The sequence below is a fragment of the Cebidichthys violaceus genome, unplaced genomic scaffold (assembly GCF_023349555.1).
Source record: "Cebidichthys violaceus isolate CVI_PGR_0920_01 unplaced genomic scaffold, fCebVio1.0.p SCAF_1, whole genome shotgun sequence".
Taxonomy (NCBI): domain Eukaryota; kingdom Metazoa; phylum Chordata; class Actinopteri; order Perciformes; family Stichaeidae; genus Cebidichthys; species Cebidichthys violaceus.
In genome coordinates this window covers 13,126,970-13,151,069 of record NW_027176262.1, presented here as the reverse complement: position 1 = coordinate 13,151,069, position 24,100 = coordinate 13,126,970, and the positions used below count along the sequence as shown (strand labels likewise).

Here is a 24,100-nt window from a genome sequence, read left to right as displayed (position 1 = left end):
TTGGACAGATCAACAACTGAAAACCAAACTGCACCAGGTGGAATTTGAGACAAAATGGTGTATGGATTAGGCACAGTAGGGGCTCTGGGATGTACTGCTGCATTTACTGCCTGTAAATCCTGAACAAACCTCCACTCTGTCGGTGCTCCATGAGCTCTGATTTTCTTTACCGGAAAGATGGGAGTGCGGACAGGTGAGTTATTACAGGGGACAATTACGCCTGCACTGTAAAATGTAATTGATGACCTTACTTAAAAAAATAAGTGACCGTAACTTATTTCTGCTTAATTAGCTGACTATACTTAAAGACACTTGGTAAAGAACACTTTCTGGTGAGTAAAGTTATGAAACTTATCAGCTCAAGTAACCTTTAATATAATAAAATCAGTAAGGTGGAAGCATCCGCAAAGTCCGGAGAAACACGAGACCGAACTCGGCCGCACTCGGTGACTACACATGCGCAGTTCACCACTTGACCACTGAAGACGTTCTTTTCTTGAGGCGTAATGGCGGTTGCTCGAAGCGGGAGGAAAGCGCTGCTTTGTCAAGTTATTTGAAGGTAAGTTTCAGCTACATAATGAAATAAAATATCACTGGCTATCTTTTTTAGCAAACCTAGTCGGCCTTGTACCTGTTAATTAGGGGTTTGGAGGTTAACATTATGTCTTCGATTTTGAAAGCTAGCGAACGTTAAAGCTAACGCTAGCCCGTGCTAAACCCCGCTACAATAAGTGCAAATTTAACAACCACTTGAGTTTCGGGAGACACAGCGTACTTTTTAGCGGGTGCAAGGGCAATTGTGTCGATATTTCAGGGCCACTCTTGAATTCAGCAAGCATGTCTTTTCTTTTCTTTTTTAAGTCCGTGGCTCCGACAACCGTCAACTGCACAGTAAAATGGGACCGTTAGAGAAGCAACCTTATCGGGAAACGAGTCAAAATGTTACATCTGCTTATCCGTTTACCAATTTGGAAGTAATGTATAGTGCACTTAACATATTATGTCACGTTTCATTTATTTCTCTTGATGTTACTGAAGCATATTTTAAAAGGCAGACCGGACGGTGGCGGTTATATTAATAACCGTGGCTGTCTGATTCGCATGCATTAAAAATACCGCATTACGGGATGTACAGAACATTATTGTTAGTGAATGACGATGAAATGTAACGTTCAGTTAAAATGAATGAGGAATAATTCTACAACAACCATATGATGGCGGACCTCTCGGCCACAGAGAGTGACACTGTGTCGCAACAGCAAGCGTTACGTTGCGTTTTTCACGTTAAAATAACATCTTATATTGTGATATTTACTGGAAATGATGTACAATATAACTATTAACAAGTTCATTAGCAAGTGGTAAACTTTCAGCTTACCACTTGTGGATGGGCAATTGAGTCTTTACAATCAAACAAAAACCTATGAATAATAGAGAAAAAAAACACACTATATATATCATGGCTAGCAAAGACAAGTATTTGTGATTTAAGTTTTAAAATCTTGAAATCTTCTATTAAACTGATAGCTAGTTAGCTATATACATGCAACTTGACTGATTTATTTGCAGTTTGACTGATTGCTTTTGTTGTTTCTTTTGTAGGCTTTGCAGAAACCTGGCAATGAATTGGAAGTGTAAGTACTGCTTGTTTTCGTCCAAAAGGAGGGCTCAACTTTTCAAACACTACCGCTTAAAACATGGAAGCTACGCCAGATTGACCCCAATTCCATGCCTCCACACAGATTGTTTGTGTTCATTCAAGTCATTTAATGCCCTCAAAGTGCATTTAACAAGAATTCACTCCCGTGACGTTCATGATGGGCAGATGAGTGGAGCTGAAGAAATCCCAGTGATATTTCATTGTCCTCTTTGCAGTTTTGCTCTGATATCCAAGAATATGGACTCAACGTTTGCCTTGAGAAGAAAGGAGTTGGTGAACTTGGAGCCTCCATTAAAAGACACAGTTGAAAGGTGGCCAGCACTCTTTACGGAGAGTCAGGTAAATCAAAATTGTTCACGTTCAAGTTTTTAGTTAAAATGTATTTTAATTATTTGTCATGTATAATGATGTCACAGAATTAGCTTTACTGTCATACTACTGAAAAAGTAGTCCTAAAAAATGATTTTATGAATTGATCATTGCAAAATATGACCATCTTAATTTGTCCTACTCTGTCCTTTAGATTCTGGCAGAGTTCTGTTGCTTATCAAGCAAAAACCTGCAAGCAGAATTCTTCAAAGAACTTGACAAATACACTCCTCGCTTCCTTGAGATTTTCAAGTCCAAGGGGGGGAGTGTCGGCCACAAACTTCAGGAATATCTGCAACAAGTCACACCAGGGGTAGGTTTCTCAAGCAAAGTAAAAAAAAATGTATGTGTATTTGGTGACCAAAGTAGTGGCACCACATTGTGTCTGCAGAGCTGTCAATTGATTGTACTTTTGTGTTTTAAATTATTTTTACAGAGTATGTTACTGGGAAGCGAACCGCCTTCCTGTCATCCATGGAGATGAGAACACAGACTTCTTCAAGATCTGCTTTGTAAGTAGTCTTTTGTCAAAATTATTTAATTCCACACCACAGGATGCCCAATCTATCTAATGCGTTCATTCTGTTCATCTTTTGGTATTAGTTACTTCTCTTCCACTCAGCCTGAATCAGTGCTGCTATACTTTCATTTTTGATGCACTGATCACCTATCCCTGGTTAGGACCCTTTTAGTAGTATCTACCGTCTTTCCAGTTGGTTGCAGTTCTTGCCCAATGCAAGGTATTTGCAACCAATCAGTGAATTAAATGATCAATCAATAAATGCAGTATTTACTCACTCTGCAGGGATTATCTAATAATATCTGAATCTAGCTTCCTGTCAGTTACTGTGTCTCTTCAATGCTCTGATTGGTTGCTTTTGTGGAGCGTTGTTTTGCTGTAAGGCACAAATATAATCAGTGTGTTCTACTATAGAAATGCAAACTGGCATTTGACATGCAATTGTGGTTTTAATGCTGCTATTGTTGTTAGGACTGCGATGACGCTCCAGACATGTCCCACACCTCCATGGGGATCCTGACAGTGATTGCCGAAGACAGTGTGGCCTCTTCTCACTCACTGCACCTGGAGTCTACAGCTACTGCAGTCGTTTTGGAAGGAACAGTGGTGATGGATGACCGAGACAATCTTCCGCATGCCATGTGCCTACTCTTCGGACTTATTTACGCCCTGAATTTGGAGTACCCTCAACAACTCAGGTACACCTTTGAGTTTATTCAAAGAGTGCTTCTCTCACTTGGACAGAAATCCCTAAAACCTAAAATACAGTCACTCAAAAATCTACTGATGCAGTGAGTTCACGATGTGAATGGTGACATGCTGGCTCAGGCCTGAGACCTTTACCCTTCCATCTCCAATGGAACGCTTTACTTATATGGAAACGTTTTTTTGGTCATTTAGTCCAGTTGACTATTGACTTTGTTTATCTGTTGTTTCTGTACCTGTAGTCAAAAGAGAGCAATTCATGATTTTTCATCAGTAGTGATGAAAGGCATTTTGATTTTATAAAAGTTGAGGAAGTTCATGTCAAGATATAGACATAAAGACATATTGCCGGTAAAGGTATCCTATTTTTCTTTAGTAATTTGATAGCTTGGTTTGCAGAAGTTCAGTTCATTCTACTATTTGAATACAAAAAACTGAAAAAAGCCCAAAAGAAATGTATTGTTTATGTGAGAAACTTGTAAAAAAAAAAATTCCCTTTTTCAAAAGCTGCAGTTAATAACTACTTTGCGATATGTGCTTAAACTGTCACTATATCCTGACAGACGATCTGTAAAAAAAGTCAGGATCTTCTACCTCCTTTTAGTGTTCCAAATGGCATTTGCAAGATTCCACCACACCCAAAGTAGAACAACCAATCAGAGCTGAGGATTCTCTAATGCAAGATTGTGGTCCTGCATTGGCTATTTCTCACCTCAGACACCTACTTTAGTGTACTGTTAAGCTGTAAAATTAGAAAGTTAACTCTGGCCTGTTTTCCCAACTGTCAACCTACCTACTAATGGCAGCCAGGTAACAAACATAATCTCAAAACAGTACACTGACGCACGTTTCTGAAAACATTTGAGGTGAGAAATAAAGAAAGTAACAGAATATTGATTCATATTTGGTAAACTGTCTATAGTTTTACAGTTAAATTGGAATTCACAAGTAGTGATTGACAGCTGTGTTGGAGACTCATCGAGTTGGTTGTTTTTCTGTGGGCATGGTGGAATCTTGCAACTGCAGGAGCACTGAAAGGAAGCAGGGGAATCTGGTCTCTTCCTTTAATGTCAGGATATAGTGACAGTTTGAGCAAATATGATTAAAAAGGTGTTTTTATAAACTGCTGCTTTAAACTGTTACACAAGACTAACAAAACTGTGTTAATCAGAGTGAACTATAGTCTGCATTCCAAAAAAATGCATTTGTTTCAATTTTTTACATTATAAGGGCGACTATGATCTGTTGTTCTATTTCAGAACTTAATCTGGCAACATGTCCAGCATTTTTGTTTGCATTTAGTTTGAGATTAACAAACTGTTTGAAGATAAAAACTCAAAGACGTTTGTTTTTCGTAAAAATAAACTCTGTCTTCCATTTATATACTGTTCTCTGTCTTTTGTTTCAGCAACTTAGAGTTTGTAGTTCAGTTTACTTGAGAATTTTAAGGCAATCGGTTTCCTGATAATTTCCTAGTAATGTGAATGCTTGGACTTGTAAGGATAACTTGTTCTTCTTAGTACTGCTGACTTAATATAACTCAGATCTTTAAGTTGTCTGAATTGACAATTTATAGTCAACCTAATTAATGTTTTTGAGTTGACTATACTACACTTTACTGCAATGACATGAGTTGCATTAACTCAGTTATTTTAAGCTTTAACAACTTAAAATTAATGAGCTACTTTACTTAGAAATTTTAAGGCAATCGGTTTCCTGACTTTTTTTAAGTAAAGTCAACTTATTACATTTTACAGTGTGCCTGCAAAAGAGAGTTAAACACAGGAGTTATGCCATCAATAGCTTCTTGTTTCAGTGGATATTGATTTTGGCAGGGCCGAAATGATGATTTAGGCGTGATGACCACAGGTTGCGCATTTCTGATGAGGCCCACGTCATATTTACCCGCCGCCCAGAGCGAAGAGGGAACTTCCTGTAAGGCCGGAGGGAGACTGGAGGTGTCAGCAAGAAATGAGTCAGTGTGTGGTGCGTCATCATCAAACAAATACACCAAGCGTAAGGCGGATGTGCGTACGTAGAATGATTTCTTGTAAATACCTGTGCGTGGTGAATACATCACCTGAGGCTTACCTGTCAGTTCCCAATCTGTGATGGACTGACATTTCAGTACAAATGGCCCCAAGGCTCTCCACTGATCCGCAGGACCTTTGGACAGGGAGACGTGTGGGTAGGAGGAGTCCATTTTGAACACTCGCTGTTGAGCATCCGTGAGAGTCACTGAAACTGCACACCTCTGTTCAGACCAAAACATAGTAGAACACTGGAGAGTATCATTCAAATCATGAAAAAACACTTCTTCAAATGTGTCATCTCTACCAACAGAGACATGTGCTGTGCAGTGCATGTGTTCGGGGTTCATGTGCTTTGCAGAGTGGCTAACGACCGGGGAACAGTGATTTTTCATGTCCTGAGCCACTGGAATAGGAATACGCCATTGATAAACATACAAAGGCGTGTTTGGGCAGTACTGGACCATGGTCATGATGTTAGGAGGGTTGCGTACGACTTTCAAACCATCAGGTGTGGAGATTAAACTAATCCCTAATATCAACATTAAATCTCTGCCTAGCAGGTTCACAGGACAACATTCTGATGATAAAAATGCATGCTTGGTTTTGGCCAGAGGGAGAGTTTTTTCTTCGTGTGCACACGTCATTGGAGTAGTGAATTTTTCTTTAATTACCAATCCGGAGGCCCCCACAGAATAGACATAGCGTCCACTAAGTTTTGGGTTAGGCAGATCTTTTGTTCTTACAACTGAGTGTGTAGCGCCTGAATCAACAAGAAAAATTATGTCTGTTCCCCCTACTGTTAAAGTTGTTTCTGGTAGCTTTTTAAATGGTTCAGTGGTGTATTTTGTATATGTCCCTTCCGCTGGCTTTGATGCCTTTTCTAGATGTGCAATAGCCTCCTGTATGTGTTTCAGTTGTTCTGCAGTGTGTGTGCGAGTGGTTAGTAAAGCAAGGTCTTCATTGCCTGAGCTTTGTGTGTGCAGGGGTGTGTGTGTGTGTGTGTGTGTGTGTGTCTCACTTCCCTTCTCTGTTGCTGCAGGAGGATGACTCCGTCTCTCTCCACATGTCTCCGTCTCCGCCAGTCAATCTGATGTAGGGGGATAGGATGGGCTATAGAATGGGCCATAAGATGGGCGATTGGATGGGCCATAGGATGGGCCATAAGATGGGCGATTGGATGGGCCATAGGATGGGCCATAAGATGGGCGATTAGATGGGCCATAGGATTGGCCATAGGCTTGACCATGCTGTTTGTGAGGGCATTGAGCAGCCCAATGTCCTCTTTCATGGCAGATAACGCACTCATCTCTGTCCTGGTTGTTGTACCAGGAAGAAGGGCGTTGATTCCAATTTCTTCTTCCTCCTCGGCCTCTCTGACGTCTGAAGCCATGGTTGGGTTGGTTGTTGGAACCCTGGCTGGGTTGGTTGTTTTGATTGTTTGGGCCTTGTGCTGCTGTCACAGCCTGCACCATCGTGAGCTGAGCGAGGTGTAGTTGTTTTTCTTTTGCCTCTGCCTTTTTTTTCTTCTCCGCGCTTGCCTGTTTCTCCGCATGACTGGCGTGGCGGACGATTTCAGTGAGGCGTGCTTCTTCGTAGCCTACACAGCTGAGCTTTACTGCGGCTGAGAGGGGTGGTAACAGTCCTCCTAGGAAGCATTGACAGAAGTGGCTTTCCCAGTTAGAGGCTTCATTCCCCCTATCTTCAGGCTCAGTTAGGCCACTGTGCTCGTTGAAAATGGACAATAGGCGGTTGTAGTACTCAGCGACAGTTTCGTCTGGCCTTTGTTTGCAGGAGACAATGGTGGACATATTCACCTTTTGTGGAAACTCCTCCGATATGCCATCTATCAATCCTCTCACCATGGCAATGTACTCCCCGTTGTCCCTGTGCATAAAATCCTCATTTATTTGTCGGTTATCATCTTGGCAATATTTGCGGATTTTGGCAAAGTTCACTGGTCCCATTTTCTTCAACAGCAGACGTCTGAGTTCACCTTCAGTAGGACTGAATTCTTGGCAGAAATACATCAGGGCTCTTCCAAACTTTTGTCCTGACGCATCCACATTTGGCAGGTGAACCAGCGCGTCTGTCATGTCTCTGTCCATGGTCTGTGGACCATTATGATCTCCCTCGGCCCTGCGACTTGCACCATGGGCATTTGTGTTGTTGATGGGTTCTTCACCTTGCTTCTTGTTTCATAGGAATGTCCTTCGGAAGTGCTTGGTTGGTCCGGTGCATCCTCACGCCGTATCACGGTTACTGTGATGACTCCAATATTTGTGATGGTAACAAATCTGATGACTTGCCCTTGTAGACCGGAGGTGTTTACGGTGGACATGTGTCGAGATCGGGATTCAGCCTGTGCAGCGAGGGATAGAGAGAAGAAGAAGAATTTTCAGGAAGCTTATCTGTTCTTTTTCCATCTATTGCATTTAACTTCGGCATCATTTTGCATACTGTCTTCCTTTCCCTACGCTCCGCTTCTGTTTTCCACATTTCTAGACTCAGTTAATGACTCTCTATCATTTCCAAATGTTTCACCTTTATTTTCTTTCCCTTTTTCATATCTTCTTCTTTTTTTTCTAACTCTGTGTATAATTTCCTGATCTGATTCAGACTGAATGAGCCTCCCGCAGGAAAGCTCCATTCGTTTACCCATTCATTCAGATGTTGGCAACTCACCTCCCCATATTTGTTTTTCATGAACATGACATTGGGCCCATCAGGCGGAGTAACCTGGCATTTACTCTTACTAGACCCCATATCTTCACTTTTTCACTTATATGGGTCTATCGCGCGTATCTCTTTAAACAATATAAACACAGTCGTCACCGTGAGTTTCAAGATTTGTTTCTGGCACAATCTGAATAAAAGCCGTTGCTCTAGACTCCCAGTCTAAGCCGTTATATAGACGCAGTTGTCCTTACGGACTCTTTGTCTCTTTGGTCAAGCGACTTCAGCGCTTACCGCCTAACCCCAAGATGGACCAGGCACTAAATGCTCACCTCTGTTTCCCAGCATAGGTCAAAGGACTTCAGCGCTTAGCGTACCTCCCTCCAAGGTCTGCAACATGCAACACTAAACACTCATCCTTGTTTTCCAGTTCTCCTTTTTTTTTAGACAACATTTACTTACAGACCTTCGTTTTACAGGTCCAAGGACTGCAGTGCTCAACGTCTACCTCCTCGAAGGTCTGCAACATGCAACGCTAGACACTCATCCCTGTTTTACAGTTCTCCTTTTTTAGACAACATTTACTTACAGACTTTCGTCTGTTGGGATTCTACCTCTCTCGCTATGGAAGGCCGCAGCTCACGGTCTCTACTGTACTTTTCGTCAACAGAGTCGTATCAAATAACCAGCTGGTTCCGATTTACAATCAAAAATATTTAATAACTAACAGAAGTTAAACAATTTCAAACTGAAGTACACTATCGATAAAATATGTTCCACGGATCAGAGTTAAATCACGCTCCACCCAGCAGCCCAGTCCTCTGGTTTACTGCAAAATGGCAGCGTCGATAACTCCAGAGAAATCCTCGGCAACAATGTCTTATACTCTACAGTTTCCTCCTGAAACTGTAAAAGTCCATTATCAGCTCTGTGATTGGCTGAAATCCAACTGTTCCCTCCTGGCTTCGGACAGTGTCCACTCTCGGTTGACCTCCTTGGCCTGGTCCGCCCCTTGTTCCATAGGGCTGTGTTCCTCAACATCTCTGCTTGTCCTTCCCCCGCTGTGTTCACACCTTTTAGCATTCCTGTAGTCGGCCTCTTGAAACTCATCACCATATGGTCACGGTAGTATCTGTAAAGCCTCTCTCAAAATCCCTGTCTCTCCCTCACAGCTCATCACTATACATTTAGTTCATACATCCAATAGGTAAACACATGATGCACATATACTATCTTCTTCAAGTAAATATACTGTAAACATATAATACATTCCACAAATCAATATCCTGTGACATTTTAATACATTGTAATATTTAATTCATTCCTCAAGGTGTGTTTTTAATCATCCTAAACATGCTTCTAAACTTAAATTCTTAACACGTCTCACAGGTCCAAGGACTGTAGTGCTCAACGTCTACCTCCTCGAAGGTCTGCAACATGCAACGCTAGACACTCATCCCTGCCTCGTTGTCTACGGGTCAAAGGACTTCAGTGTTTAGCTCTAAATCCCAAACACTCACCCTTATTCTCCAGCTACCCAATCGTCACTGCTCAGAAAAATGCTAAATTACTAAAAAATACGAGTTGCGCCAACATCCTCAATAAAACCCCAAAAAACACATAATAAAACCCCAATGTGCATAATATCAGATAGCTTTGCATAAAGTTTTCTGTTCTTTCTTCACAATTTCAACGACTCACCAAATGCGAATTTGTAGTTGGTCGGATTCAACAGGTCATTCAGGATCCCAGTGAAGATGATCAGGAGCCGCTGGGGTCCGTCCTCTCGTCTCTCAGGCTATGTATAGAGGTAGAGGCAGAATGATCAGTTCTCCGTCCCCCGTTGTCTCCCGACGATCTCTCAAGGATCCTGTTCGTGACGGCAATTGTCGCGGAAAAAAATATCCTGTACCCGCTTTGCGTGAGTCTTTTGCTGCTGAAATAAAGAATACCAAAGACCAGAGGTTCCCTTCTGTATATTTATTTTCTGCGCAGAAAAGGTTCAATCATCACATCAGAATGCGTACAGTCTCAGTGAGGAAGAACCTCGAAAAAAATGAACAAGCTTTCTTTATGCAGAATGAGCAAAGGTGGGGGCCGATGGCCAATGTTACAGACATCTCGGTCTCAGACTTTTGGTCTCAAACTGATAGGAACAACAAGCAAAACAAACGGCCAGCAACCAAAACAAGAGGCCTAAAGGCTTTGGCGCTGGGATATTCTCACACAACTGTCTCAAAACACAGTTATCTATGTGAACAGGCAAGAGAGAATACTTCTTTCCCACAACAAAGACACAGTGGTGCAGTTCAACAAAGTTCAGAGCAGAAGTACTTATGCATGCATACAATATACTAATATACTCAATAGAAATATATATTAAGTAAAAACATATATATATATATATATATATATATATATATATATAATATATATATATATATATATATATATATATATATTACGTAAAAAATACCATTACAACATACGCCCCCTTGAGCTCCCGTTATGTGGTCCAACACCATTCTATTTTGCATTACCATTAAACGGATGGAGGTTAATTCCTCTTTGATGCCTGTGATAGCGGCCAATGTCACGTTTTTGACGTTTTGTAGTTAATTGGACTGCGGACAATATGATGGTATGATCCGACAGCGATACTGGTGCACAAACGCCACCCCAATCGGGTCTGAGAGATACGTAGCCGGAATGTCCACATAACCACCACCCTCCTGACACCGGATATGTGCTACTAGCCCCTGGAATCACTGAACAGTTAACGGTGGCGCTATTATAACCAGCAGGACAGTCGTGTTGATTTTTAGGAACATATTTGTAACCGTCGCATGACCATTTTTCTAAATAAAACGGAGTGTTGTCGGCGTCCTCTTTCGCAGCCAAATCTTTACAATAGGTGGCATTGTGTCCAGTCATATTCGCACAGGAATATCTGTATACTCCGTTAGTAGTATTGCAGTCAGGGTCTGACGTTGTGTTTCCCCTTATGAATACGTAGTCACATAACACAGGATTGAGGTTTCCCATTAACGTGGAACCGTTCCGTGCATAACAATACTTGAATCTTAACCCTGGAGCATACTGTACCTGAGTATCAAATTGTGACGAGGAAGCACTATTGCCTCGAAACCTTTCGACTGAGTGTGGTTGTTCACATTCTGTGCTATTCATGACCGGCCATGCTGCGTAGTTCGAGTAGTGTCCCACGCATGCCAGGCTGACAAAACAACTTTCTGTTCGTCCTAAAGGTTTTGTGGCTTTAACACGGGGTTGATGCGATGACTGGCATCATGGAACAGACGTAACAGTTTGTCCTTTTTTGTGTTTTGGCCACATATTGTGCATATCTCCACCACATATTTGAGGAGTAGACATGTGGGTGTTGTACATTACCATCCAACCAACTATGTCTCAGATTCTTGACTACTGCGCGTCTATTTCGTTTAGATAGTTTGATTGTTGCAGCGGACGGTGTTGTTAGTGTGGCAGGTGAGGCGGTTGTTATATTGTCGGGTCGGTCTGTGTCGGTCGAGTTGTAAGGAGGGTTACGAATGTGATGTACATGCATCAAAATATAAGGCAGAACAACAAAGAATGAAACCAAAAATATTACACATAATGTTACACGAGCGCCACCATAGCGGAATAACGGATTCCATGGTCGATGTCGTTCCATCATGAGAGAGAGTACTAACAGCCAACCAGTTTGTATGGAATTCACCCGAGCAACTGGTTTGTGTGATCAGTTTTGCTTACGTTGACACCGTGAGGTTTCCACAAAACTGTCAGAGACACTGTTTTACCACTCTTTAGATTCTAAATGTGTGTATGCAACTATATGTGTATTTTTGGGTGTGGTGCCGAATGGATAGCTCCCTCGAAGGTCACTTGCTTCACCCGCGTTGGTGACCGCACGTCACGTAGATCCCTCGATGGTGACACAGAGCAGTGTGTCACTGGTAGAGGGCTCCTATTTCGTTGCACTGGCATGTGCGCATAGTGCGGTGGATGGAAGAGGAGCTCTCGGTGCTTCGGTACCTACATGAGGTGGAGCACCAAACAAAATCTCAAAAGGACTCAGATTGCTGCGTGTTCGTTTTCTCATTCGCATGTACATCAGCACTAGAGGCAGGGCTTTTGTCCAAGGGAGACCTGTGTCAGCGCAACATTTTGCTAACTTGGTCTTGAGTGTTCCATTTTCTCTTTCTACAGCGCCACCACTGGCTGGATGGTAAGCACAGTGTGTTTTTAAGTCAATACCCACATATGCACTTAATTCTATTATGGCCTGATTTACAAAATGAGAACCATTGTCACTTGATATCTTAGTTGGAATACCCCATCGGGGAATGATTTCAGCAATCAGAGCTTTTGCTACTGTTGTAGCTGTTTGCTTGCTGGATGGAAAAACTTCAACCCACTTAGACCACATGTCTACCATTACGAGATGGAGATAATTCGACAAAATCCATCATAATGTGTTCAAACGGACGTGTTGGTGGTGGGTGTGCAGCTTGTCTGGTTACCCCTGTAGGTCTGCCTGTGTTGTGAGTTGCACAAGTTACACACAATTGACAAAATTTGTGTGCATATGCTGTGAACCCCTTTGTAAACCAAGTCTCACTAAGTGCACTTAACATTCCCCCTTTTGACACATGGTCAAAACCATGTGTTAATTTTGCATAATGAGAAAAGAAATATTTAGGCAAACAAGGTTTGCTGTCAGGTCCAGACCACAGTCCATCAGTGAACTTGCAGCCAGCTGAGGCCCAAAAGCGCCTCTCATCTGGTGTGGAGAGTGACTGCATGGCTGAAAGAGAAGAAGGGACTGTAACAAATGAGTGGGTTTTGACAGCAGCAGAAATGTGAAGAGGAAGCTGTGCAGCAGCTTTTGCAGCAGCATCTGCACAAGCATTTCCTTTTGAAATGTCATCAGTGTTAGAAGTGTGTGCAGCACATTTACATACTGCAATTTCAGTTGGTAGCAAAATGGATTCCAACAGTTCTGCAATGAGTGTGTGATGTAGAACTGGTTTGCCATCTGATTTCAGAAAGTGTCTGTGTTTCCACAGAGCACCAAAGTCATGAACTACACCGAATGCATAGTGAGAGTCAGTGTGAATGGTGACTGTTTTACCCTTAGCGAGTTTACAAGCCTCAGTGAGTGCGATGAGCTCAGCTGCCTGGGCTGAGAGGTGACATGGAAGAGGACCAGAACAGAGCACAGCTGAGTCAGAAACGACAGCAAAACCAACAAGATTAGTACCAGTCTGTGAATCGCGAGAGGCAGATCCATCAACATACATTACCAGGTCACAGTTGGTCAGAGGAGTGTCCAGTAGGTCAGGTCGAGGAGTGCACTGAGCTTGAAGCTCAGCCAAACAGTTATGCTCCTCACCATCACCAGGAATAGGAAGTAATGATGCCGGGTTAAGATTAGTACAGCGTTTAACAGTTACGTTTGGCATGTCCAAGAGACATGTGTGATAACGCAAATATCACGCTGCAGAAAGATGTGATGACTTCTGTTCGAGAAGGATCAAAGACACAGAATGAGGGACTAAAAGGGTCAACGGCGCATAACCCACAATATCGCGAGAGGCGGCTAGTGCTTTTTCAGCCGCGGCCACTGCACGGAGACACTGTGGCAGGCCTGCAGCGACAGGATTGACTTTTGCGGAGAAATATGCTACCGGACGCAATTTGTCACCATGAGATTGTAATAACACAGATGTCATACAACCTGAGCGTTCATCGACTGTTTGAGTGAATGGTTTGTGTGGGTCTGGTAAACCCAGTGTAGGCGGAGTTTGTAACGCGCATTTCATTTTCGTGAAGGCTTGAGAGGCTGCTGTTGTCCAAATGATTTTGTCATGCGCAGTTAGGTTTTTGCCATGAATTAACTCAGACAGAGGTTGCTCCATTTGAGAGTAGTTAGGAATGAACGAACGACAATACGAACACATCCCTAAGAAAGACATCATTTGTTTCTTAGTTGTTGGTTTTGGAAGCGTCACTATTGATGCAATGCGCTTAGGAGATAGGGTTTTCCCCTCACCTGAAATGTCATGACCAAGAAAATGTACATTTTGAGATACAAACTGCAGTTTGGACAGGCTGGCTTTATGGCCTTCTGCTGCCAGATGTTTTAATTGTTTTAATGTATCTTTTTGACATTGTTGTTGTGTTGGTGCTGCAATGAGACAGCCGTCTACATACTGCAGAAGAGCGGACCCTGGAGACAGGGTGAGGCCCTCTAAGCTTTCCCTGAGTGCTTCATTGTAGATGGTTGGAGATTCAGTGTAGCCTTGGCAAAGACGAGTGAAAGTGTAAGGCTTACCATTGAAGTTGAAGGCGAACCAGAACTGACTGTCTTTGTCCACTGGGACACTGAAAAAAGCATTGGAGAGGTCAACAACAGAAAACCATTTTGCTTTAGGAGGAACCTGTGCTAGAATGGTATAAGGATTAGGAACATTTGGAGCTCTCGCGTGGACTGCTGCATTTACTGCTTTCAAGTCCTGAACGAATCTCCACTCTGTTGGTTTGCCTGCATCTCTGATCTTTTTAACAGGAAAAATAGGTGTTCTTACTGGTGAATCAGGACATGGAACAATCACTCCTGCATTAAGCAGTGACTCAAAAACCGGTGTAATACCGTCAATGGCCTCTTGGCGCAGTGGGTATTGATGTTTATGTGGACGGAAATCTGAGCGAGGGGTGATGACCACAGGTTGACAGTTGTTGATCAGTCCCACGTCATATTTATGCGATGCCCAGAGCGATGAAGGAACAGCACTAAGGGCAGGAGAAATAGAGGAGACATCAGTTACAAACGTGTCAGTGTGTGTATCATTTGATGTATCAGAGTCATCAAAAACATAAACAGATCTGAGAGTGGCTGTTGTCAGATTAAATGATTGTTTATAGAACCCGGTTGATGGTGAATGCATAACCAGAGGGTCACGTGTTGTCTGCCAGTCAGTCAATGCTTCACAGGATTTAACGAAAGGGCCCAAGTCTCTCCACTGATCGTCACAGATTTGGACAGCGAGATGTGTGGGTAGGAGTGTGGCACCTGGAACAGGTGATCCTGGATATAAGACAACAAAACAGAAATAGCGGATTTATACGAAGACCAAAAGAGTGTGGCACATACAATGTGGTCATTCAAATTGTAGTAAAAATCCTTTTCATATTCGTCATCAGGTCCTGTTGACACATGTGCTGTGCAATGCAGGTGGTCAGTGCGCATGCGCTGTGCTTGAGGTGACACACGAGTGTCAGCCAAGTCTGTCATTTGTTTTGCTTGATCGAAAGGAATTTTCCATTGTTGTATGGTAATTGTAATAGTTCGTTGTCTTACCACTTTAAGTCCTGTGGGAGTGGAGATCAAACAGATGCCAAAGGAGCACATGAGGTCTCTCCCCATTAGATTTATTGGACAGAAAGATGATAACAAAAATGAATGTTTCACTTTAATGTCTGGGTCAGGGTCGGTAAGGTCAGTGTGCACACTAGTCATGGGAACAGTAAATTTCTCAGTTACAGTTAAACCCGATGCCCCTTGAGAATACACATATCTACCACTCATACTCTGATTTGGAAAATACTTTTGTTGTATTACCGAATGAGTAGCCCCAGAATCAACAAGAAATGATAATTTTTGACCATTTACTACAACCTCTGTGGTAGGCATTACTTTAAATGAGTTGTCAGAGAATTTTGCATAAGTGTGTGTGTGTTTGTCATTCTGTTGCTGTTCTAAATGACTGATGATGTCAGTGAGTGCTGTCTGTTGCTCTTGTGTGGGTGTGAATGTTCGTGCGTTAGTGCAGAAAGCTTTTCTTCATTGCAGGCGGCGGTGTGTGTGTGTGTGTGTGTGTGTGTGTGTGTGTGTGTGTGTGTGTGTGTGTGTGTGTGTGTGTGTGTGTGTGTGTGTGTGTGTGTGTGTGTGTGTGTGTGTGTGTGTGTGTGTGTGTGTGTGTGTGTTATGCATGTGTGAGTGTGTATCACTTCCTTTATTTCGCAGAGTCACAGGGGTGGAAGTCGTCTCCCCTCCACATGCACCGTCCCTCTAAATCCCCTCTCAACATTTTAAGTTTAGTGGAACTTAAAGAACCACCTGTTGGAAAACCAAATTCGGATGACCAATAACTTAAAAATGATATGCATCCGTCACCGTATTTTTGTGTCATCATGTCCACTATCGATCCTTCTGGGACAGGTTTACTCTGTTTTCCACCCATCTTTCAGGCGTGGTAAGTACTTTTATCTGTTAAAATATAGTCGTCACTATAAGTCTTAGTTTCTTTACCTGGTAAAACTGCGCAAAAACCGTATCTGAATTCACACTTCAATTCACACTTATATTAAAAGTGGTCTTATTTACAAGTGGTCTTATTACAGACTTATAAACATGGTCAAGATATCTGGATTACGATCTTTAAATGTTTTGTATTTAAAGTTCAACCGTCATTTCGTAAACTCAATTCTGTCTTCCACCGTAAACACTTCAATTATGGAGTATAATGACACAAAATGATTAACCAAGTAAGATCTTTAGTAATAATGTGACACACAATATAATCACAAATGACCAAACAAATAAACAAACTTTGTTTCCCGTCTCTGTTTGTTCTACAATATTACTTGAATTTGTATCTAATTCGGTAAGACTTTCGTCGTCCCGTATAAAATGAATGATTGGAATTTCAACTTCTTACCCAATATGAAAAAATAATTTCTTTGTCTGGATCGTTGTGAAGTCAATCAGTTCCCCTTTGGCCGCCGGTCCCCTCTCTCTTTGTCTGACGAGGTATGGGGCAGAAACGCTTTTTGGTGGATCCTGAAGTGCACATACCCGAACGTCCTCGGAGTCCCGATTGAGCTTCAAACGATCCCACTTCTGACACCAAATTGTTCTGGAAAGTTTCCATGTAAATTGGGAGAAGAATTTGTAGTTCAATCAATTGAAATAAACAGAGTCTTGATGAGAATCAAAGTTGTCTTGTCGTTTATTTGCTTGCAAGCGGAAGATTGTACAACAGAGCACGTATCACAGCAGTCTGTTGAAAAAGCCTTCTTCGAAAAACAATGTTCAACATCCTTTATACAGTTGTTATCTCTTTAAGGGAGTCACACCACCTAGGGCTTATCTCGTTGTATTCTGCTGAGTTCCCTCAGCTTCGGTACATAAGGTAACAAAAAATATCACGAGCACAGGCTGTTCCCAGATAGTTGTTTCTGATACTTTTTCAGTAGCCTTTTCATTTAATAGCTGATATGTAAGTTTCTGGTTCAGAGCAAGGACACACAGTTATTTATGCATATTTTTACCATTACAACTGTCCCACTTTCAAATCGTTGAGTGTTTGAGGACTCTCTGGCAGACATTTTGAGCCCTTTATGAACCCTTTCAGTAAGTCAGCATTGGATGCTGACTTTGCCGAAGGGAATTACCCACAAGTCATAGCAACGTGATGTTAAACACAGGGAAACCAGTGGACGCATGGAGAAGTAAAAAAAAAAGGTAAACAAAGAGGACGGCTCACGTGTGTTCAGCCTGTTATATTAAATTTACTCAGAAACATCAAGGGTTAAAGATGCAACAAGTTCCAGTTCCAGCCGCCTCTGAACCGCAGCGGGCTCCAGTTCCTGACCCCGCTGGGCCACAGTCTGAATCCTGTTCCCCGGAGCCCTGTCTCCGGGAGTCTGAATCCTGTTCCCCGGAGCCCCGTCTCCGGGAATCTGAATCCTGTTCCCCAGAGCCCCGTCCTCTAGAGTTCAGTTCCCCTCCTGATCCCCGTCCTCTAGAGTTCAGTTCCCCTCCGGATCCCTGTCTTCTAGAGTTCGGTTCCACTCCTGATCCCCAGTCCCTAGAGTTCCGTCCTCCCGATCCCCAGCCTCTAGAGCCCAGTTCCCCGTCTCATCCCAAGTCCGGCCGTCCGCCTGAGCACCTGTGTCCGAAGTAAGTTCGGCAGTCCGGCCGTCCGCCGGAGCACCCGTGTCCAGAGCCCTCCTGCCCGTTCCCCCAGAGCCCTGTGGCCGGTTGGATCCAGCCGTCCCTCCTCTGGACCCCCTTCACCCACCCGGCTGTGGATACTGACTCTCGGCCTCGGAGTAGTTCTTTACATTACATTACAGTCATTTAGCAGACGCTTTTATCCAAAGCAACTTACAATAAGTGCATTCAACTCTTTGCCAGGTCATTGTCATATCTACCCGCCCGTTTGGCTCGTCTTGAGTCCACCACCACACCCTGTGACAAGTACAAAGTACAAAATAAATACCCAAAATTTTTTGTCATTTTCATGGTAATGTGTTATGTTGCAGCAAAGTGCTGTCCCATTCATATTTACACCATTTCAAGGCCTCACAATCTCTCACACTCAACCACTTACCAGGTGACGTCATTAAGTCCTTGAGGGTTCAGGGTTTGAGGCTTTAGGGGGGACATTGGGATTGGGCCATATACTATGACGTCGATCTGACCGTATCAATTCCATAACAATATCAGGATCTGTGATATCCTCCAGATTTCCCAAATATGCCTTCAGAAGTTTGAGACCAGATGGAATGTCTGAAACCACAGGAATATTACAGAGGAGTTGTTTGGTATGCGGCGGAAAGGAAAAACTTGACCAAGGAAATGACTCACCGGATTCTTTTCAATGAGTGGGATGTTAGAGTAAACCACAGTGTATTACGACTAAGTATCAGGGATTCTGTGCAGCAAGGAGACAACAATCACATTTGACAAAAAACAGAAACAGACATGTTGAAAATTACTTTTCAAGTCTTGACATCATCAACAATAATAGATTTATGTTTCCTCGGACAATGTTGACCACATTTCAATACAATCCGGTCATTAACTTGTAAAAAACAAACCAAGGGAAGGAGGGAAGCCACAACCTCCCACTTTACTTACTGCTGACCCAAAGGTCAAGTTTTAGTTCAGAGAAACTTGGAGGAAGCGTCAAAACAGCTTTGGCCAAAAATAGACTGGGCCTTTACATATTGTTATGCACAACAGTAAACATTTATTTTATTGGGAATCAGCATACAAACTAAATCATATATTATGGGCCAAAAAATACCTAAATAAGTTTGCCGGGAAATAAACAAATATGGATGTCATTTATCTTGATAATCCATTTATTGAATGTAGATTTCTGATCACTTTTTCAGTAATTTTCTTAATGTTTCATAAACATTAACATTTGCATTTTTGTTCCATATCTTCTCCCATCAAAATACAGGCCATTTGTTGTTTTGAAATGTACACAGTTTAAACTTCTAACATCCTTACAGGGCATAAAAGGGTATGTTGACTTGTCATACTTTCTAAGCAATTGTTTAACACAAGACATTTCCTGTGGCAGCTACACAATCCTCTGTGAAAAGACACCAATGTTATGACGGCGTGTGTAATCACAGATGAGACCTTTAACCTTAAGTGTTTCTCTTAGGGTTTGGAGTGACGGCCCCTTCCACTGTGACAGGGAAGGTCTTGCTTGTTTTCTATGGGTTGCTGGGCTGCTCAGCTACCATACTCTTCTTCAATCTCTTCCTGGAAAGAGTCATAACATTACTGAGCTTGTTGATATTCTGGTGCCACAGAAGAACTGGACACAGCGGACTGGAGGGCCGAGCCAGTGATGTCAACAAAAATGAAGAATGGAAACCATCTGTATACCAAGTCACACTCATCCTTTTTGTTGTTGTCCTGTTGGTTGCATGTGGGGCTGCTTCTCTCTATTCAACCATGGAGGGCTGGACTTATATGGAGTCCCTCTACTTCTGCTTTGTGGCATTCAGCACGGTGGGCTTTGGGGACTTTGTTAGTGGCCAGCGAGAGCACCATGAGAACACCTGGGCGTACCAGGTTGCAAATTGTCTCCTGATGCTCTTGGGAGTGTGCTGCACTTATTCCCTCTTTAACACCATCTCTGTGATCATCAAACAGGGGCTGAACTGGATGCTGAGAACAATGGCTTGGATGTATAGCTGTATCCGCCACTATAGGCTGCAACTCAGACCACTGTTCAAACTCTGTTCTTCTGACTCTGAGCCACCTATATGCTATTGTGAAGATGACACTCTGCATAGACGCCAGATACAAGCAGTTTTCAGTTCAGGCCACCGTATGATGTGGCACTCCTTTGTTCCAAATGCTATTGGAAAATGCCTCTGTGATGAGGCGCAGGTGGAAACGGTGTGCCACAGAGAGATAGAGCAGGATATTAGTTCATATGAAAGGAATGTAATCTATGCTAGACCACTGCCTACCTGGCAAAATTAAATTATTTCTGAACACATAATAACAAACACAACAATCTGTACCTCTATTTAGTGATCAAAGGGTTAAAATGCTGTTGTTAATGTTGTCTATCTCAGATGACTGAGCTACTTCTGTGAAAACTTGTAAAAATCATCTACCACACATTTGGTTGTTGGTGCATTTATGTTTAAATGAAACTAAATCAAGACACACAAGTGGTCAGCAAGTCATCGGCAACTTTCAAAACATGCCTGTGAAATAATTGTGTCCGTAAGTATTTGTGTACAAGATTAGAAATTACACAACCCTATGGAGATCATGTGGAGTAGTGAAATTTGGAGGACAACACAGCAGTGACCCTGACACGGTGGGGAACTGTTTGTCAAGAAATCCATTATCCAACCTACATAGTATAAGATTTACACATAGAATATTGAATTAGAAGTTTCTCAGCAAGTTGAATGTTGCTGGGTAGCACTAGATCCACCTGCATCACCAGTTATAGCTTTTAACAACATATTTCTTTCCATTTGGAACGTGGAAAATTATCCTGCACAGGATTCTCATCCTTGTGATCGTGTGAGGACTAGACAAGAGTGATCTACACAGTCTGCAGCTGTAAGACTTAAAAATCAGCCAAACTTTGCACTGATGACAGAGCTCACAAAAACATGTTTGTTATCCTCCATTTGTTGTTATTCCTCAACATTTTGCAACTCATATCTGATGCAGTGTGGTGTCACCGTTAGCCCTCTGGCTGATCCTACGATGATGTAATTGTTCCTGTGAAATCATGCGTCTATCTATCTGTAGTGTACACCTACTGAAGATGTACCCAACAAGCTGAGCATTATTTGTGGTCTGTCATGGGTGGAAATTACGCAAGCAGCTAGTTATTAAAATTATTGAATTGGGGTTTCCCGCAATCATCCATTTGTTGTTGTTCTTCGGCATTCTCCAACTCATTTCTGATGCAATGTGGTGTCACTGTCTGCTTTGGCTGCTAGGTAAGCAATACCAGAGCAATGTTTCCCTCTGCTGGAGTGCCTTTTAACTCACATGAAAAAACTAGTCACTGACGTGCAGGACAGTAAACCTGTTCAAATAAAATATCTTGTTCAAATTATACAAAGCAGCAGTAAAAAATATAAAAAGATAAGTAAGTAAGTTAGTAAATAAGTGAGTAAGCAATGATTAAAGTTTTTAGTAGGTGCTTTTAAACCTTAATTGATGTTCCTGCCCTTGGATCCAGAGGCATAAATTCCACAGTTTGGGTAAGAGACTAACTAACTGAAGATAGCAGCTTTGCCATAGGTCAGGAGTCGGCAACATGCGGCTCTTCAGCCCCTCTGTTGTGACTCCCTGAGTCTACATCCACTCTAATAAAAAAAAAAAGTTTTAACAAACAAAAACGATCTCCGTCCACGCGGCATTTCAGCATCGTTTTTTCCAGACGATCTCCGTCCAGACTACAACGCCTGAAAACGAATGTCACGTGACTATTCACGTACACTGGGCACGCGGGTGGGGCCGGTGTAAACAGGAAGTAGATTGGTTGCTCAAAGCCGCTAACCTGACTTCAGAAGACCGCTCCGCAGGTCTGATAACGCCGCTGATAACAGCTGTTTCCTCCGCAGACATGCAGACTTTAACTGGACAACAGCAGCTAGTAAAGACAACAAGGTCAGCAAGCCTGTAATCAGTTGTCCATGTTAAATTAACCTGGTGGTCGATAGATAACCAAGGCTGTTGTTTGTGAATTTCCGGGTAAGGGTCACGTGATAGGGGTGTGACGAATAAGGGAAGGACACGTCGTGACTGCTAAGAACCAATCAAGTAGTGAATGTGGGTGTCTACTGTGTCACTGAAAATAAAAAATGTTTTAATATTTTGTCAACTAAAATGTGACATCCTATTACGTCGCTGTCAAGCACCTTTCCCTGCAGGTGGCCAGTCATGATTTGCAGACCCCCAACCTCGGTAAACTATCAATGGATAAATAAAAAAAAAGAAGTCATCGAGGAAAATAGATTGTTTAATTCTGCGTGGACGTATTCATTTGCTTTCACTGCAAATGATGCCGGCTTACCTGTATGCTTGATATGTGCAAAAAATGTAATGTAGAAAGACACTTCCAGAACAAACACACAGCATTTGCTGAAAAGTATCACGCTGGAGATGAGCGAAAAAGAGCGATTTCTCAACTGCTGCAGCAAACTCTTCTCTTCATAAGTTTGATATTGTTATAGCAGGTAAAATAGCAATACAATGTCAAGAATTGTCTTTTTTGTCTATTTTCATAAATACAACTAACTATAATTTGTGTATATATAATATAACTATATTTAAAACTTTATAAGCTGTAATATCAAATAGCTTTTGCGGCTCCAGACAAAATTTATTTGGTGGAAAATAGGGAAAAATGGCTCTTTGGATAGTAAAGGTTGCTGACCCCTGCCATAGGTCTTTGTCTTAGTTTTAGTTAGCAATATAGAATCTGTGGATTTGAGGGCTCTACTAACATTTGTAAAGTCTAATGAAAGACATTTTAAACTAAATAGTCAGAGACAAACCCATTAATACAGATATAGAAAAGTAATAGAATCTTAACATGTATTCTAACTGAAGCCAGTGCCGGGACTTTAGAAGCTGATGTGAGGTCTTTTCTTTCTTCCAATTAATCCGTAGAAGTAGCATTCTGCTACAGATTACCTAGAACTCATCTAGACATTTTTTGGAGACCTGCGAACAATGCACTGCAGTAATTGAGCATACTCTAATAAAAAAGAGGCACACACTCAAGGCCAGGCCTCGGCAATAGTCTTTAAATAATAGAACTCTGTTTTTGGGATGTTGTTTATATGCAGCTGGAAAGTTAGATCAAACTCAATGACAACATCCTAATTAATATATGGTGGGCACTGCTTTTCTCTTTGCTGTGGATTGTCAACTCAAATACATTTTGTGTAATTTCTGAGTTGGATTTAGGAAATATTTGGGCATCCATAAATTGTCAGAGATGCAGTTTACAAGGCTGTAAAGTTGGGTGAGATCATCAGGATCAACAACAGTATATAAAGTGGGTTGTCATCTGCATATCACTGTGCTGACCACAAGAGGTCAACATATGATGGATGACAAGTAGTGTGCCCAGTGCAGAGCCACGTTACATCAACTCTTTCTGAATCTATGAATATGCAAATATTGTTCATTTTGAAAATGTAAGTACTGAACACAAGATGTCTCCTAGTTCACTGAAAAGTCTACTCTCTGTGCATGTGACCTGGAGTTTTCAAGTTTCCACGTCACTCTTGTGTTTGTTGCATATTCAACCATGATTAGCTGTCAAACTTGTTGTGACGTTACAATGCTTGCTGCACGAGATTTTAAAGTCACAGTTGGGCCACTTCAAGAACTTAGATAAAACTCACTTGGTTAAACCATCAGTCCAAAATATTAAGAGCTACGTTGAAAATATCTGGTTCTTTGATAAATAATCAAAGGTACAAGTTGTGTTTCAGGGGAGATATTAACTTTGACTCCCAAGGTTCATTTCTGCAATAAACATCCAATCACTGAGCTTAAAAATCTGTCACGTGTGTGACAACGACAGGCAGGAGCTACAGATTACGCTTGAGATAAAGAAAATCTGCAGTTTAAATTAGTTTGCTTTTAATTTTTATGTCAATTGAGGTTGGATTCAGCAATTGTGGTGCCACAACAGCAACATCGCAACGTTTTGAATTCGTAACTGTTCTGTTCACACATAAAATCATCATTACATTACATTATACTTTATTTAAATTACATCTATTTGGCTGACCCTTTTATCCATA

At 42.0% G+C, this 24,100-nt stretch overlaps 1 protein-coding gene and 2 long non-coding RNA genes across 5 annotated transcripts in view; 2 read left to right on the top strand and 1 right to left on the bottom strand.

Moving 5' to 3' along the window:
- si:ch211-261a10.5 (potassium channel subfamily K member 13) overlaps window positions 1-23,314 on the top strand; it is a 30,680-nt gene extending 7,366 nt beyond the window's left edge. The window contains exons 2-3 of the mRNA XM_068736412.1: window positions 19,453-19,981; window positions 23,269-23,314. Coding sequence (XP_068592513.1) covers window positions 19,453-19,981; window positions 23,269-23,314 — 575 coding nt within the window. The remainder of the gene's footprint in view (window positions 1-19,452; window positions 19,982-23,268) is intronic.
- On the top strand, window positions 3-4,637 carry LOC137872866 (uncharacterized). 3 transcript variants are annotated; one of them, XR_011102897.1, is made up of 5 exons: window positions 3-559; window positions 1,603-1,634; window positions 1,895-2,342; window positions 2,466-2,541; window positions 3,021-4,616. It is a non-coding gene; the product is annotated as an uncharacterized lncRNA (long non-coding RNA). The 3 variants fall into 3 exon arrangements; XR_011102898.1 differs by having other exon boundaries at window positions 1,895-1,999; window positions 2,184-2,541; window positions 3,021-4,614; XR_011102896.1 differs by having other exon boundaries at window positions 1,895-2,541; window positions 3,021-4,637.
- LOC137872883 (uncharacterized) lies at window positions 15,837-18,686 on the bottom strand. The gene is made up of 2 exons (XR_011102900.1): window positions 18,382-18,686; window positions 15,837-18,239 (listed from the first exon to the last, which is right to left on the bottom strand). It is a non-coding gene; the product is annotated as an uncharacterized lncRNA (long non-coding RNA).
- Window positions 23,315-24,100: the final 786 nt, after the last annotated feature.